The sequence below is a fragment of the Panthera uncia genome, chromosome F1 (genome assembly GCF_023721935.1).
Source record: "Panthera uncia isolate 11264 chromosome F1, Puncia_PCG_1.0, whole genome shotgun sequence".
NCBI lineage: Eukaryota > Metazoa > Chordata > Mammalia > Carnivora > Felidae > Panthera > Panthera uncia.
In genome coordinates, this window is record NC_064813.1 from 40,154,704 (window position 1) to 40,171,885 (window position 17,182).

Consider the following 17,182-nt stretch of genomic DNA (forward strand, 5'->3'; position numbering starts at 1 on the left):
CAGGCCAGCCTCAAGATATTCAGGCCGTTTGCCACTAACGGCCACCGTCCCACCACTGGGACCTCTGGCACAACAGCTACGCCACATGAGTGTAGCTGGCCCACCAGCCAAAGCAACCAAGTCAAAGCCATTCTTCAAGTCGTGACTGCTTTGGGGTTAAGACAGCGCCGCCCTGTGATAAGTAAGCAAAAGGGCATTACATCAGCATCCCTCCCACCTTCTTAGCGCCGGGACGGTGAAAGCTGGAATAGCAGGAAAAGGAAAAAGGGAAGAATAAGAGTTTCTTCAAGAAAAGGGAGAAGACCCAGGAACGATGGTAAGAGCAGAGATATCAGTGGGGGAGGGCTGAGCAATCCATTCAGATCAGCTCAAAGCAGATAAGCAGAAGAGAAAGACCCAGCGAGATGAGGTGTAGCTTACAGGGTTTCTGAGTTAAGGGAAAGCACGTCCTCTATGGCCCAAACCTCACTGACCTCATCTCCTTCTGGCTGCAGGCAGCTCACAGCTGGGCAGATGGCATCTTCATCCTCAGAGTCCTCCTGTTCAGAATAGGATGTGTCTGAGGGCAGGGAATGAGTTTCGGCAGAACGGACTAATTCATAGCTACGCTCCCTCTCTAACTTGAAATTGTTCATGTCCTTGGAGTGGCTCAGTTTGATTTTCTTCTTTTTGGGGGTCCGCATGTTTTTAACTCGATCCCACCGATCACTGGAGAGGCCTTCTCTTTCCAGGCGTCTCTTCAGTTTTCTCTCAAGACTGTTGATTCCATCTCGTTTCCCACGGCAGCAGTCATTCTGGGTGGAGGACGGACAAATTCAATTTCAGCCTACACTCTGCCCATTACTCAAACTAGTGAAATTAAGTGTCAGCTGTATGAGACACCAGATGATCTCCAATCAACATTAAAAAAAATACTGCATCCTGGGTCACCTGGCTGGCTCAGTCTGAAGAGCATGTGACTCTTGATCTCAGGGTTGTGAGTTCAAGGCCCACACTGGGTGTGGAGAGGACTTAAATAAATTAAAAATGCTAAAAAAAACAAACAAACAACAACAACAACAACAACAACAAACTGCAGGGCACCTGTGTGGCTCAGTCAGTTGAGCATCTGACCTCCGCTCAGATCGTGATCTTGCAGTTCGTGGGTTCAAGCCCGGCATCAGGCTCGCTGCTATCAGTGCAGAGCCCACTTCAGATCCTCTGTTCCCCTCTCTCTGCCCCTCCCCCACCTGTGCTCTCTCAAAAATAAACATTAAAAAAAAAATACCGCATCCTAACAAACTGCCACCACCTCCCCTCACGTCCTGTAGGACAACCTGTTTGAGTTAACTGACTTAACCGTTAGTGCTATCAAAAACAGTGGAAAAAGAAAATGTTAAAGACATGATTAGCTTTCAAATTAGCACCAGGAGATGGACAGATGCCTACATTTTTCTTTTCGCCAAATCTGTTAGTGACTGACTACTATGCAGTTTCTAAGAGTGTATGGTTGGTTATCCTTTGCCCTACAGACTTCTCAGGAACCATGGAATACGTTCCTTCTTTAAGGATATACATCCCCATCCCTTACGGAAATAAGGTGCATTAATTGAACACAATCAACAGTGGTACTACAACGCTACTATTTGGTAGCATCACGAAAACTAAAATTCTAAATGATATCGTCCTCGTGCTGTCTTTAGTGAGATTCTTCCGTATCCTCACTAGATTCTTAGGAGCTTTCAATGTCACAGGTCAGCTAGCTCACTAACAGAAACAGCAGCATCTTCACATGCTAAGAAACAAGACATACATGGTATCTACCCCTTCAAGTAAGTCAGCACTCAAAATGGGCCCCCTATAAGTCTGGTGACCGAGTCCTCACCCCATCTGTCCTGTTCGGGGTAGAGCAGTGAAAGCATCTGTTAAATGTTAACTCCGAGATATTCTTTGAATTCTGAAGGCTTTATACCAAAAGGCCTTCCCAGCTATAATTACATTTTCATCTCTACAGTATTTCTCTGACAGGAAAAAAAAATAATTCTGCTTCTAGCTATTATCACATGGAGATGAGGAGAAGCACCAGGCTAGAAAGGAAAAAAAAAATGTCATAGTCACTTACAAAACAGCACCAAACTCCAGGATGTGAGCCCCAAGTGATGCCTAACACCTATCTGCTCTTTGATGGCCTTAGGAATGGGGTTGTGAAGTAGCGTTTGCATCCTTTTCTGGATCAAAGACAGCATCTCACTCACCAAACTATTTAGATGGGATGACACTAAGAATCAGTCTCCCCACCCCAGACTGCCTTTCCCAGCTGCCCATCAGACAACCCACCTTCTCACCGCCGGGTCTAGCTGGTGAGCTCCGGTCAGTTTGCTGAGCAGGGGTCGGCTTTGCAAGTAAAGTCTGGTAAAGTTCCTGAATTTCAGGAAGGGATACCTGGAGCAGCTGAGCTTCCATCAACAGCTCATTCACTTCTGGGCTAACACCTGTGAAAGATCACACCAAAGCCTCATGACAATAAGACAGAGCGTTTCACACGTCACTCAGATCTGCAAGAAAAGCAGGACCACCCTTCATACCACTGCCACCCTCTCCTTGTAAAATTATGTTCAACTGAAGTGAGGTCTGCTCACTGTGACTCTATTTGAAATAGAGCCCAAACTCGGTGTTCTGTCTTCTGATTGCTAGGGAAGTACTAATTCTACACTGAATCCCCTCTTCCCTTACTTATTGCTAACACAGAAGAGGTAGTACCTCTGCCAGGATAGCTTTTGCCCTCAGGGCAGGGCATAGGCAATCTGAGCTGATCAAGTACCTCCAGTCCCATTACCAAACACCTGCTGTGCTGGCAGGACTAAGGAGCCGGACTCCAGCTGCAGCTTTGGGTGGAACTCATGGGGCAGTCTTGCATAGTAAGTACAGCTGACCCTTGAATAACGTGGGAGTGGAGGGTGCTGAACCCCTGAAAATCATGTGTTACTTTTGACTCCCCCAGAGTTTAACTACTAATAGCCTAATGCTGATTGGAAGCCTTACTGATAACATGGAACAGTTGATTAACACATCTGAGTATGTTTGTGTATTATACACTGTATTCTTATAATAAACTAAGCTAGAGGGAAAAGAATGTTAAGAAGACCGTAACGAGGAGGAAATATATTTACAGTACTGGACTGTATTTATTGAAAAAAGTCTGTATAAGCAGACCTGTGCAGTTCCAATCCATGCTATTCAAGAGTCAACTGTATAAGGAAAAAGGGAGGCAGGTTTCAAGTATGGATTATCTCTAAGTTCCCAAGGGAGCCCATGACTTAGCATCTGACTGAAGTGACTGGTATTTAAATGTCAGTTGGCATGGGATTAACCCTTTCATCCCTGAAAACATGTACGAAAGACTTTCTCTATTTACTTTGCATTTATAAACCTTCAAACATGATCCTTCTCTACCTTGCAAATACAGAGTAACTCATATCTGACATTTGAGGATAAAGCCTTTTTTTTTATATCTGAACATCTATAACAAAAACCTACTGCAAGATCACTTATTACTATCCAGTCCTAACAATAACAACAACAATAATAATAAATACAAACCATGGAGGGGGATACAACTTCGTCCAGTAGAGAAGGGAGAGTGTAAATATGAGGTTCTGTTGTCCCAGTCATCAGGCAAGGAAAAGGATGTTGTGCCAGTGGGTTGAGATCCCTAATGGAAGGAAAACATTTTATAGTAAGGCTTCTTCAGGATTAAAAATTCTCCCACCAGTCCAAGGAAAGTAGTTTGGGTTATCAATTAGGAAAACGGGAAAGAAAGTCTTCCCAACTGAAAAGTCTCCAAGTATCTTAAATTTAGCCACATCAGCTCATATCCACCAATCCTTCAGTCTTCCTGGTTTTACTTGGACTGATTTCAGAGAGGTCAAGAGCACCATTGGGAAATAAGTCATTTTCTTTGCATGAGAACAGATCATACCCCATGTAAGTCTCTTTTTTATTCCCTGGGTAAGTCTCCTAATGAAGACTGTAACACAAGGAACACAGACGTGTGCCCCTTTGAGTAAACCAACTGAGGAACTGCCAGATCTCATGCACATCCACCTCCATCCACTCTTCAGTGTTTATTAAAGAAGCTAGGAGAAACACTCCTTTGACCATGAACTAGTAAACAAGTAACAATTGTGTCCTCTCCCTTTATTAATAAAGGTAAATCTCTGGCGTATCTTGTGTAAAGAATCTCCACTGTAGGTTGGCCAAATAACCTCAACTCATCTATGCACAAAAATTTAATTCATCATTTGCTAAGTGCCAGGTACTGTATTTTAAAAGCCTGGAAATTACAAAAAAAAAAAAGGAAACCAATATGAGAAAATAATTTTTTGTCCTTATCTCTGATCTGCTTAACATGTAATTCTTATACTTCATGTCTGTGTTAGTAGCACAAGGGAGCTGTGAGTCCCTGCCTGAGAAAGCTGCACTATATCTGAAAGTCATCAGGTCAAATTTCTATGAAGGTTGAATACTGCCCTCCTGATTGTACTTTTCTGGTATCTTCACATTCTTTTCCTGTAGACACCTTCTACAGAAGAAGACAAAAGACTCTGCCCATCCCCATGGTGGCCAGAAGAATCTGGCTTTTGGCAGAAAGATCACAGATGGTATGAAACCCACTGCCTTTCCTCTGAAACGACATGGTACTCAGACACTTCAAAACCTGTTCCCTGTTCATGGGGCAGTAAGAGACAGAAGGCAGAAGGCACCTTCCCTTCTACCCAAAGGCTTCCATGAGAGGAAGCGGGGGGGGGAGACAGTCAAGCAAAATTTTAATTATAAAAATTCATACATATTAAATACGTACCTAGATTCATACACACGAATGGGAAAATTGTAGGTATATGTGACAAGGTGAAATCTGCTCTACAGAAACAGACTGCCTCACTGAGAGACAACTTCTGACTGCTAGGAGCAGAGGAAACTAAAACAACCCATATGTAGGTACACACACCCCTCCAAGAGGGGAGCTGAAAAGTGAGTGCTGGTTAAGGGATCACCAGGAAGAGCAGCAATACCAGAGCTGAAGGTTCAGGGAAGAGGTTCAGGGCCAAGCAGATTTCCAATAACCGGCAAAGAAAACTTCAGACTCACCTTGCTGGTCTCTGACACTTGTCCCACTGAAGCTTGCCATCTGCTATACAACAGTCCTGAGCCCACTCGATCTTGCACAAATTTGAGATTCCCTGATGAAAGCAGTTGCTGGGCTCTGTGTTGCCAGTTCACGGTTCTTTCGATCATATACCGAAGTGCATCTCCCTCGGGAAGGCGAACTCGGATACGCTGCAGGGAGGCCAGCAGGGGCAGAATTTTCTCTAATGGAGGTTTCTCTGACCTCCGACAATGGGGACAAAGCCAGATTCGGGGGCTTTGCGAAATACTGGGTACTGCCACACAGCTAGTGTGGAAAGCATCCCTGCAGAGTTCACATTGGATCATAGGGGCAGCTGGGGCCTTCTGACACAGGCAGACTTTCAGCTCCACATCTTGGACAGGTGACAGCAACTTCCCTTCATTGGCTAGTCTGAGAGACTGCAAGGCTTCCATTTCCCTTAGGCGAGCTTCCCCAAGTGTTGCCATCTAAAAAGGAGTTCACGGTCAAGGACAATGCCAGAGGGAATTCAGCCCACTCCTAAAACTCTAGGGTCCCAAAGTAGATGATCTGCATTTGAATCCTGGCTCTGTCACACTGACTGGTGTAAGCGACCCTGGGCAGTGTATTCCATTGGACTAAATTTTCACATGTCTAAAATGGAGTAAAGCCCACCTCACAGGGCTGCGCTGATGACTAAATGAGAGATGTGTGATAGAGTGCTCTCTGCCAGGCACACAATCAACAGTGTGAGCAATTACACCACACACACTACTTCCTGAAAGTCCAACTTCCCTGAGCATTTACTTCCTAGAAAACTTTCTCCTGAAAGACACGGGCTTTCTTTCACATTCTACACGTCCTGATTGCTGAGGTTCCCCATGTTCGCATAGCTCCAATAGCTTCTGTGTTCTTTTAGAGAGGTACTTTAGATGGAAAAGTTGCTAGAGTAGCGACTACACAGTGGTAACTGAGGTCTCTATTTCTTGGGGGGAGGGGGCAGAGAGAGAAGAGAGAATCCCAAGCAGGCTCCACGCTGTCAGCGCAGAAGAGCCCGATGCAGGGCTCAAACTCACAAATTGAGAGTTCAACCAGAGCCGAAACCAAGAGCTGGAATGCTCAACTGACTGGGCCACTCAGGCGCCCAAGACACTGCCTGCTTTGAACTTTGCATACTGTACCTTTCAGAGTCTAGTGTATGCCCATTTAGAGGATCTCTGGCTTAAAAACTCATCCATTACCTACTTGATTTCATAGCAGAACACTGAAAGAGATGCCATTTGCTCTCCATTTCTTTTCTTGTTTAATGTTTATTTATTTAATTATTTTGAGAGAGAGAGAGAGAGAGAGAGAGAGCTAGCAAGCACGTGCACCAGAGAGGGGCAGAGAAAGGAGGAGAGAGAGAATCCCAAGCAGGCCCCACGCTGTCAGTGCAGAGCCCGTTGTGAGGCTTCATCTCACAACTGTGAGATCATGACCTGAGCAGAAATCAAGAGTCAGACACTTAACCAACTGAGCCACCCAAGTGCCCCTGTTTGCTCTCCATTTCTAAGTTAGAAGTCACATAACCCACATATACTACCTGTACATTGTTTTCGTCTACAGAAATTAGAGAATTTTGAAAAAATATACCAAAGGTTTGTTACCTAATTTATTTCCACATCTTTTTGTTTCTTCCTTAAACATTCATTCATACATTTTCTTCTCCGTTCCAAAAAGGGATAATGGAGAGTTCATTCTGGCCTTATGACTTAGGGCACCTCATCTGGCGAATCATGATGGGTCTGAAGTGGGTGGGTGTGATAACTGGGAATGGTTTTAACTGTGACAGGTTAACATTGCAAGGAGCTGGGAATAGGACTGGGGAACGGAGTGGCTCCTGCAGCCTATAAGTTCTGTTTCTAGAGGGGAAAGTGCAGTTTTAAAAATCTACAGTTTCCCCCTATTTACCTGTATTTGTCTATCAGTGGAGTGCTAGAGGACTGTGGTCCAGCCTTTTATTGGGGAAACCCAGACTATTAAGTTCAAGGTGGTAAGGCTAACTCTTGTAGCTAATGATTTTTAGTTTATCACATTTAGACAGCTTTTACTTCATGGTTCATAAGGAATAAATCTGTAATACCTCAACTTGTTTATGTTTTGGACTTCTTATATAGTAGGTGCTTAGTGTCTTCATGTAAAGATTCCACTTATGGACATATCATAAATATTGTTCAGAAATATGTACAGTATCACTTCAGCTTTCTACTGTGAAGTTGATTCTGTTTATGTGTATTCTCAAGTCATGTAAACAGGTTAAATGAACTCAGCACTTTCCTGTCACACGGCTCTCATTTTAATAGAGAGGAAAGACTTTACGATTCAAGTACACCTGACACTCTGCAGAAAAGCAAGCTGCTATCGTCCATGCCCTAATGAGCTTATTTTACAGCATGCACACATGTGTGCACGTGTGTGTGTAAGAAAAGTGGTTTCTATTTAATTATTTCATGAGGGACCCGGTTTCGTTATCTACAGTGGCTGTGTCTAGCACAGGTATAAGGCCTTAATGTTAAAGACAGTAAAAGACCTGGGGTGCAGAGCCTGCTTGGGATTCTCTTTCTCTCCCTCTCTCTGCCCCTCCCCTGCTCGCATGCTCTCTCTCTCAAAATAAATAAATAACTTGAAAAAAAAAAAAAAGCCAACAGTCAGTATCTTTACAAAAATAAACCACAGAAATAATAGCACCTTAAAAAAAAAAAAACAGAATGATGCTCAAGCAGCAGAACCTGATTAGAACCTGACTCAGTATAGGAATATGCCCTAACTAAGGAAGTCTGTGTCAAAACACACAAGTCAAGGCAATCCCATGTCCATCACCAGAGAAGTCAGGCAGCTACAAAGGAACAGACCAGGGAGAAAAGTGCCCTAGCCAGAGACAGAACCCTTCTATTCCAGTCGTAGCAGCTACAGTTCTGCTCTACCATGGGCATCACTTTGTGCTACTTAAAGCCTCCAGATGGGACTACATCCAACCAGGGAGTTTCTGTACAACAAAGAAAACCAGCAACAAAATAAAAAGGCAACCTACAGAATAGGAGAAAATATTGGCAAAGCACATATCTGATAAGGGGTTAATATCCAAAATCGATAAAGAACTCACACAACTTAATGGCAAAAAGCAAACATGGGCAGAGGATCTGAATATTTTTCCAAAGACATATAAAGATGACAATAGGTACATGAAAAGGTGGTCAACCATAAAACTGCAAATCAAAATCATAATGCAAGATCATCTCACACTTATCAGAATGGCTAGTATCAAAAATACCAAGAAATAATACATGTTGGTGAAGATGTAAAGAAAAGGGAACCTTTATGCACTGTTGATGGGAATGTAAATTAGTGCAGCCACTATGGAAAACGATATGGAGGTTCATCAAGAAATTAAAAATAGGACTACCATATGATCCAGCAATTCCACTTCTGAGTATTTATCTGAAGGAAAGAAAAACACTAACTCAAAAATATATCCGCACCCCCATGTTCACTGCAGCATCATTATTGTCTTGCAGCCAAGACATGGAAGCAACCTGAATGTCCATCAATGGATGAATGGATAAAGAAAATGTGGTATATGTATACACAATGGAATGTTATTCAGTCATTAAAAAACTAAAAAAAGGGAAATCTTGCCATCTGCAACATATAAATGCATTAGACTAAGTGAAAGAAGTCAGAGAAAGACAAATATTGTATGAATCCAAACAAATACCCAAACCCACAGATAACGGAGAATAAATTAGTGGCTGCCAGAGGCAGGAGGTGGGGAATGGGCAAACTGGGTAAATGCAGTCAAAAGTTACGGATTTCTAGTTATAAAATAAGTCCTAAGGATATAAGGTGCAACATGTTCACTATAATTAATACTGCACTGTACCGTATCCTTGGAAGTTGCTCAGAGAGTAGATCTTTACAGTTCTCATCCTAAGAAAAAACTAACTTTGTATGGTGACAGATGTTAACTAGACTTACTGTAGTGACCAATCAAATCATTATGATGCGCACCTGAAACTAATACATGTCATTTATAGCTCAACTAAAAAAAAAAAAAATTGTCAGCATCCAAATCACATCTCTATCTTTCGTCCCGATACTATCGCTCACTAAACATGAGCTTCTTAGAATGATACCATCTTTGAATCAACAGTGCTTACCAAATGCAGTTAGACTCAAAGGTATCCAATACACTTTTAAGTGTATTTTTTAAGTATGTGTGTTTATGTGTATGTATATATATTTATTTACTTACTTAGTAAGCTCTACGCCCAACACGGGGCTTGGACTCACAACCCCAAGATCAAGAATCACACATGCCACGGTCTGAGCTGGCCAGGCACCCCTGCAGTGTACATCTTGTTGTAAATTAGTAAGTTGGTACTGAGGTCTCACTTATCTGTTCACCCTGACATCCACAGTCAGCATCCCTGATCAACTCACAGGCACTGACAAGACTGAGTCTGCAAAACTCAGACTGGGAGGCCCCTCTATCTGCTGCACCTCTACACATCTTCTATTCAAAGCTTTTACATTTGATAATTTCAGAAAGCATTCTTGGTAAAACGGAGTGCTCTTAAGGTTATTCTTGTACATGTCTTACCAATATTCCTGTGCATGAGAAAAGGTTAGCAATCATCCTCTCTAAGCAACAGAGAAAGAAGAAAAAGGCCCGCTACGTACAGCCGAAGCAGTCTCTTTGCTTTCAGTTAAAGCTCTCTCCAGGTCGCTCAGACTCTCTAATTTGGTGCTTTTCTTCTTTCCACTTGGCAAGGGCTCCTTTAACTTTCTCTGCTTCCTCTTCAATCCCAAAAGGCCAATGTCACATCGAGGACACAGCACCTAATGTGGGACAAAGCACAACCACCAGTAAAATGGATTTCAGATAAAGCATTAGGAAATCCTCAAAGAAAAGCCTAAGCAGTAGAAATGATGTAAATTTCTTCGTATCTAACATTTTCTTTGTAACATGCTGCTCTGAAGCCAAAAAACTCTCCTCTTCGAAGAAAGGAAGAAAGGGAGGAATTTCACAAAAGACTGACTTTGATTCTAGGTTGGATTAAACAATAAGTTGAATGTGAAATATACCAATTCCAGTCATAATGCGCTACCAGCATCAGCTTAACAAAAAATACAAAAAGTACAACTATAGCACTTTATGAAAGGTGGATGAGATCATTTACAGGATTATTAAATGCAAATGGTGAAGCATGGCCAAGGTTAAAAATCCAATTTTAACACAGATTAAGGAACTTCAACGAGAAAAATGTTCTTCTTTAGCCATCAAATGCTATCCTAAATGTAATTCAGGTAACATTTAAAGGTTATTTCACTGGAAGTTTAGAAGAATCTCCATAGCTCTACTGAAAAAAAATAACTCATAGAATGACAGATCAATTAGTGATGCCACCTTTGTGAGGGAAGGGACTGCATGTTCTACAAGCTATGAGATCTAAGGTCTTGTAGAAGGGCTGGTTGAAAACTTACCTCTAAAAGAGAATATGGAGAATTCTCAGTCAAGAATGTATTAGCAGCACATTCTTTCCAAGCCTGAACCTCAGCTACTAGTAATTCCAGTCTTGGTAAAGAATTCAGATGTACCGGGATAGATCGGCCTCGTGTAACAAGTTCTATGAGTGTGTCTAACACTGGCACACGTCCTCCAACCTAGTGTATCAAGAAAAATTGTAGCATCTTAGAAAAAAAAACACATCTCTGTGAAGTGGGAAAAGCACGATTCAGAGGAGGCCTACATTTCAACATGTTAAATTCATAGATGTTGATGAACAAAACCTCCAGCTGACCAACAGTGATGGGGTTAGGGATGACCTGTGCTCCTTCACTTAATAGTTAAAGACCTAGTTTGTGCTAGGTCCCAAGGATACAACTATGAACATGACATACACTATGATGATCCCTTTGTTCTGACTTCTTATGCCCTTCTAAATTCACTTGTCATCTTGGTCCCTACAGATAGCCTGAAAAAAATTCAACAGAAATGTAGACTTGCAATAACTAACAGGTTTTCACTAACAGTACTAACAGTACTTAATTCCAATCCATCCAATGATAAATTAACTCAGTATAAATCATTCAGAAAACTGGGGTGCCCAGGTGGCTCAGTCAGTTAAGCAGTCTGAGTCTTGATTCTGCTTAGATCATGGGCTCACAATTCGTGAGTTCGAGCCCCACATCAGTCTCTGCGCTGACAGCACAGAGCCCGCTTGGTATTCTCTCTCTCCCTCTCCCTCTGCCCCTCCCTGCTCATGTACACATACATGCATGTGCACTCTCTCTGAAAAATAAATAAACTTTAAAATTACTCAGAAAACTAAAATGAGGTGAAAAGTCCCACTGCTTCTCAAACTTTACTATGTGTTAAGAATCATCTGGAAAGCTTATTTAAACAGTTTCCTGGGCCTCATTTCCAGATATTCTGATTGAGGTCACCAGGGAAGAGTCCATGAATTTGCATTTCTTAACAAGCTTGCAGGTGATGCTGATGCTGTCAGTACTGGGACTCTGAGAATGAGATACCCAAAGTGGAAGAATAAAAGCATTAAGTTGCGGGGCAGGGGACATTGATGTTGCTCTAATACAATGGTAAATCTTAGCATCACTAAGTAAGTCATCCTATGTGTCTCCTAATGTGATACAATACAAAGTATACAAATATCACCTGATATTCCAATATTATTCTAAGTAAAAAATATTTAACTTGAATCCATTAAGGCTAAGAGATTAACTTCCAATTTACAGGAAATACGGAAGACAGAATACACCACAAAGAAATAACCAGACAAATCTAGAAGATAGAACTTACCATAAGATAACTGTTCTAGACACTGACATGAAAAAAAGTAGGGTAGGGAGGAAAACACTGCAAGATTCAATTAGGTGCAACATGTGGTCATGGACTAGATAAACAACCAGAAAGGACATTCTTGGGAAACATGGGGAAAACTAAATATAGACAGGAAGCTTGATGTTTCACCGCCTTTTTTTTAACGTTTATTTATTTTTAAGAGAGACAGAGTGTGAGCCGAGAAAGGGCAGAGAGAGAGAGACACTGAATCTGAAGCAGGATCCAGGCCCTGAGCTGTCAGCACAGAGCCCAACATGGGGTTCGAACCCACGAACCACGAGCCATGGTTAACCATGGCTCAGCCATGACCTGAGCCGAAGTCTGGTGCTTAACCAACTGAGCCACCCAGGCGCCCTGATGTTTCACTGCTTTTGGTATTTATTCTTACAGGACTGGAACCGTACGGACAAAATTGTTCTGGTGGACACTTAAAAAAGGTGACTCACAAATTATATGCTATCTTATAGTATTCAATTTAGAAATAAATGGAATACTTCCTGTGTATAAAGCAGAATACTGGATAACATTGTAAAATACATAATCCACTAAATATGAAAAGGCTCCTTGTTGTTAGTCACACCTCTCCATTATGTCCTTAAGTATATGATGCAAGTAAAGATCAGGCTATTATTTCAGGAATGGAGCAAAACTTACTTTTTGCCCTTGTGGGCACTACTGAAAACACAGTAGTAAGTAACATATACATTACAAAATATGAACAGAGTATAAGACTATCCAGAAATATGTCCTCTTTCTGATTTCACATGTTTATCTCTTCTTAATTCAATGACCTCACCTTACCTTTCTGGCTGCCATCAATCATAAGTGAAAAGGGGGACCAAAACTAAAACTAATCACTATAGTTCCAACCATCATTAACAAGAACCTGCATCTAAAACTCCCACTAAGGCCTGTTTCGGATTCTGTGTCTCCTTCTCTCTGACCCTTCCCCGTTCATGCTCTCTCTGTCTCAAAAATAAATAAACGTTAAAAAAAAAAAAAATTAAAAAAAAAAAAGGGGGGGGTGCGCCTGGGTGGCTCAGTTGGTTAAGCGGCCAACTTCGGCTCAAGTCATGATCTCGCGGTCCGTGAGTTCGAGCCCCGCGTCGGGCTCTGTGCTGACAGCTCAGAGCCTAGAGCCTGTTTCGGATTCTGTGTCTCCCTCTCTCTGACCCTTCCCCGTTCATGCTCTGTCTCTCTCTGTCTCAAAAATAAACATTAAAAAAAAAATTAAAAAAAAAAAAAAAACTCCCATTAAGGAAGTTTATGTACACAGTAAATACTTCATTTCTTCTTTGGCTAATTGGGGTCACATCTTAATTATGTAATAATATTTACCAAACAATATATCTTCTCTTCCCTTTTAACTAAAATAAATACCCAGATATTTTGTTATAAACATCTGGCTAAAACTGTGTGGTTTGGCATTTCTTATTAGAAACTGATCAATTAGCACTACTTAAAATTAAATATTCAGAAAACCAGATAGTATTTTATTCTTAGAATCCAATGGCTTCAACAAAACAGAACTTGAGACTCAAGAATGAGATAGACTAAATTTTTAAAAACCTAGCCCATTAAATAATTCAAAGGTCTTTTTTCTCAATAGGTCCATTATTAGACTTACTACTGATTTACAATGATTACAGAGATAAAGGAAGACACTCCCCACAAACTACTTTTCGAATGAAGTTATCCAGCTGAAACTGGGTAAATCACAGAATGCATTTTGTCTGTACTTTGATAATGCTACAAGTGAATTCAACTCTTTTTTTAATATATAGGCAACTCCTTAAATATAACATCTAACATTGGACCACATATATTTGGTGCTAATTACTATGGAGAATTACTTTGGAACTTGTTAAGTTTCATTTCTTTTGTAGGGATCAGGAGGCACTTTTGTTTAAATCACTACTTGGTGAAAACTTCTGCGCCTTGGGGCCTAGTTTGGCTATGTAATCAAACAACCAGATTAACAAACCAACAAGAGACACTTGTACTCATCAAAGATTGAAAACTACCTTTCTCACCCTTTCACAAAGATGGCACCAAAGGCAAAAAAAAAAAAAAAAAAAAAAGGAAGCCCCTGCCCCTCCCAAAGCCAAAGCAAAGGCTTTGAAGGTCAAGAAAGCGGTGCTGAATGGCATCCACAGTCACACACACACAAAAAAAGATCCACAAATCGCCTACATTCCAATGGCCCAAGACACTGGGTCTCCAAAGGCAGCCCAAATATCCTCAAAAGAGCACCCCCAAGAGAATCAAGTTAACCACTATGCCATCATCAAGTTCTCCCTGACTACCAAGTTAGCCATGAAGAAAATAGAAGACAACAACACACTTGTGTTCACTGTGGATGTCAAGGCCAACAAGCGCCAGATCAAACAGGCTATGAAGAAGCTCTAGGACACTGACGTGGACAAGGTCAACACACACTGATCAGGCCCAATGGAGAGAAGGCATATGTTTGACTGGCTCCCGACTATGATGCTTTGGATGTTGCCAACAAAACTGGAATCATCTAAACTGAGTCCCACTGCCTAAATCTAAATTTTTTCAGAAAGAAAAGAAAATTAAAAGAAAACAAAAGAAGAGAAAAGAGAAGAAAAGAAAAGAAAAAGAAAAGAAAAGAGAAAATGAAGGAAGGAAGGAAGGAAGGAAGGAAGGAAGGAAGGAAGGAACTACTTTTCTTCCCACAAGTTCAATTTTAGTTTTTCTTCAATCCTCTACCAAGTACTCAAGTTTGTTAAGAGAGGCTCCCAAGTTCCCAGAAAAAAGTTGGTTGAATTATCTAAACTTTAAATATTTGAGCCAAATGGTCAGGGTAATAGGTGGTAGGTAAGTACACCTACATAAGTTCCAATACAATCATGGCGCCTGGGTGGCTTAGTCAGTTAAGTGTCCAACTTCAGCTCAGGTCATGATCTCACAGTTTGTGAGATCGAGCCCTGCACTGGGCTCTGCAATGGTGGTGCAGAACCTGTTTGGAATTCTCTCGCTCTCTTTCCCAAAATAAATAAATAAGCTTAAAAAGTCTGACTATAATTATTAATTTGGCCAACCAAAAACACTGAATCTGTGTGGTGAGATCCAACATAGTACCCTTTACAATTTTTCAATTACTGTTCTTCTTAGATGCACTTACACACCCAAGACAGTTTTTTCTTAAACCAACCTGCAGGGCCTCTACATCCTGAAGCCAGTCCCTGGCTCTCTGCACTGAGTCTTTCAGAGCCGCACCATTTGGCAGATAAGCGGGGATCTCCTCAATCTCCTTAACTGCCGTAGCAAGGCTAGTCAATGAATGCCGAGGTCTACAAAAATGAAATATAAGAACTACTTAACATGTTATATGGTGGTTCATTTTTCTTAAGGTTTCCTAAAGAAACTAGAAAAACCATTTCAAAGGAAATTCAGTATAGCAAATACATTTTTTCAAATGTCAATAGCTACTAGATATCACAACTTAACAAAAGTTTCAAATGTCTGCATAAAACTTAAGAGCATCCTAAGATAAAGGAAATGACTCGGTAAAGCATTTAAGTTCTACTTATTCTTGATTTTATGCTGGTATAACCACGGACTTTTCATTTGCAGATGGTAACTTAGTGATAATTTACTATGTTTTACTACGTATACTGTCAAGACTCATGTAATTTTGTTAGGAAAATTTTAATTCTCTAGGGTATCAACACACCAAAAGCACAGCATCAAAAAATGTTGTGCTCTCTGCTCAACGACCACTATTTTAGGGTTACAAAAGAATGTCTACAACCATGAATTTTTTAACACTGTCAATTGGACCAACGAAGATGTATCAGAAAGCAAAATTAGGGAGGGGCTGATCTTTCTCCACTCAGATGATTTGCCTGAGTCCAATCAAATCTCTCAGACACAGATAAGGTGTCCTGAATTACTAAGCCACAGCACAAATGTACATTCCCACTCCTGTTGGCAATTACTGGCACTATCTTCATTTTACAGAACAGTGCATATTAACTCTCAGACATTTCAAGAAACTCCTTGCATTCTTATTAACTGCGGATTTAAATAGTTTTCCACGTAATTGTAAAACTTTTATTCTCTCAAAGATGGTTTCATCGGCTTCCAAAAAAAATTTCATTAAAACAACTCTATAAAAGGCAAGTCCATATGAATCATTCACTTCACAATCAGTAAAGAAGAAACTAGGATTCTTTTACCCGAGTTCCAAAGCAGCCCCAAATACCTCCACTATTTTCTTTTCTACGTGTATTCTACACGCACAACCGTAGCTTCTGAACACCTGTCACATGCCAACGACTGTGCTCTATTGCTCTAACATGGATATTATTACCCAACCCTCCCCAAGAGAGAGGTGAGTTTGCTTTTTCACCTGGCCTTGAGAAGACTCTTGGCTTTGTCATCCCAGTGCTCTGACACCGTAAGCAGCTCCTGAAGCCGGGCCATTGCTTTCTCCACTGCTGAATATGGGGCTAGACCCACCCCTAGGTCTATGAGACGTCTCATATCATCTAGTGTAAGGGAGCTGGGGTCTAGGCAAGCTTGTTGCACCTCTTCTAGCCAGCGGGCCTGCTCCAGACGGACACGCATCTCAGCAAGCTGTGGAAGTTCAACATCAAATTCAAAGCTGACATCTAGCAAGTCTTGCAGCTCAGCAGCACTGGGCATCTCCTCAGAAAGCAATTTCTGGCTATGCTGTTGGAAATCTTCTACACGATTCAAGAGATCCTAAAAAAACACAGGTTGTTGTATAAAAATAGTAATTTCAGTAACTGGCTTCTTTCATACTTAGAATCCTCAATACATATTCAATGTGATGCTCCTTCCATCTCATGCGATTTTATCAATAACATGGATAAATGACATAACACATAAGCCAACTGACAGCTAAAACTAGTGACTATCACAGACCTTTTACCAACTGTGAGGAGTAGCAGGTGGTCACTTTCAAGGTAAAAATTTCCAACTTTATTTCTCCTGTGTAGACCTGTTATAATCTCTTTATACACACACACACACACACACACACACACACACACACACACAACACTCAAGTAGGTTATTACAAACATCTGCAAAGAAATGTACAAACTAACCACCCAAGATGACTTAAGCATGTCATCTGAATTTATTTACAAAATAGAGCGAAA

The 17,182-nt window shown here is 41.1% G+C and overlaps 1 protein-coding gene across 2 annotated transcripts in view; it reads right to left on the minus strand.

The window, feature by feature from the left end:
* KDM5B (lysine demethylase 5B) overlaps positions 1 to 17,182 on the minus strand; it is an 80,687-nt gene that overhangs the window by 4,336 nt on the left and 59,169 nt on the right. For both annotated transcript variants that reach the window (XM_049634373.1, XM_049634372.1), the window contains exons 19-26: positions 16,405 to 16,760; positions 15,205 to 15,343; positions 10,649 to 10,828; positions 9,845 to 10,003; positions 5,128 to 5,613; positions 3,580 to 3,691; positions 2,317 to 2,471; positions 474 to 794 (exon numbers count right to left, since the gene is read on the minus strand). In XM_049634373.1, coding sequence (XP_049490330.1) covers positions 474 to 794; positions 2,317 to 2,471; positions 3,580 to 3,691; positions 5,128 to 5,613; positions 9,845 to 10,003; positions 10,649 to 10,828; positions 15,205 to 15,343; positions 16,405 to 16,760 — 1,908 coding nt within the window. The remainder of the gene's footprint in view (positions 1 to 473; positions 795 to 2,316; positions 2,472 to 3,579; positions 3,692 to 5,127; positions 5,614 to 9,844; positions 10,004 to 10,648; positions 10,829 to 15,204; positions 15,344 to 16,404; positions 16,761 to 17,182) is intronic.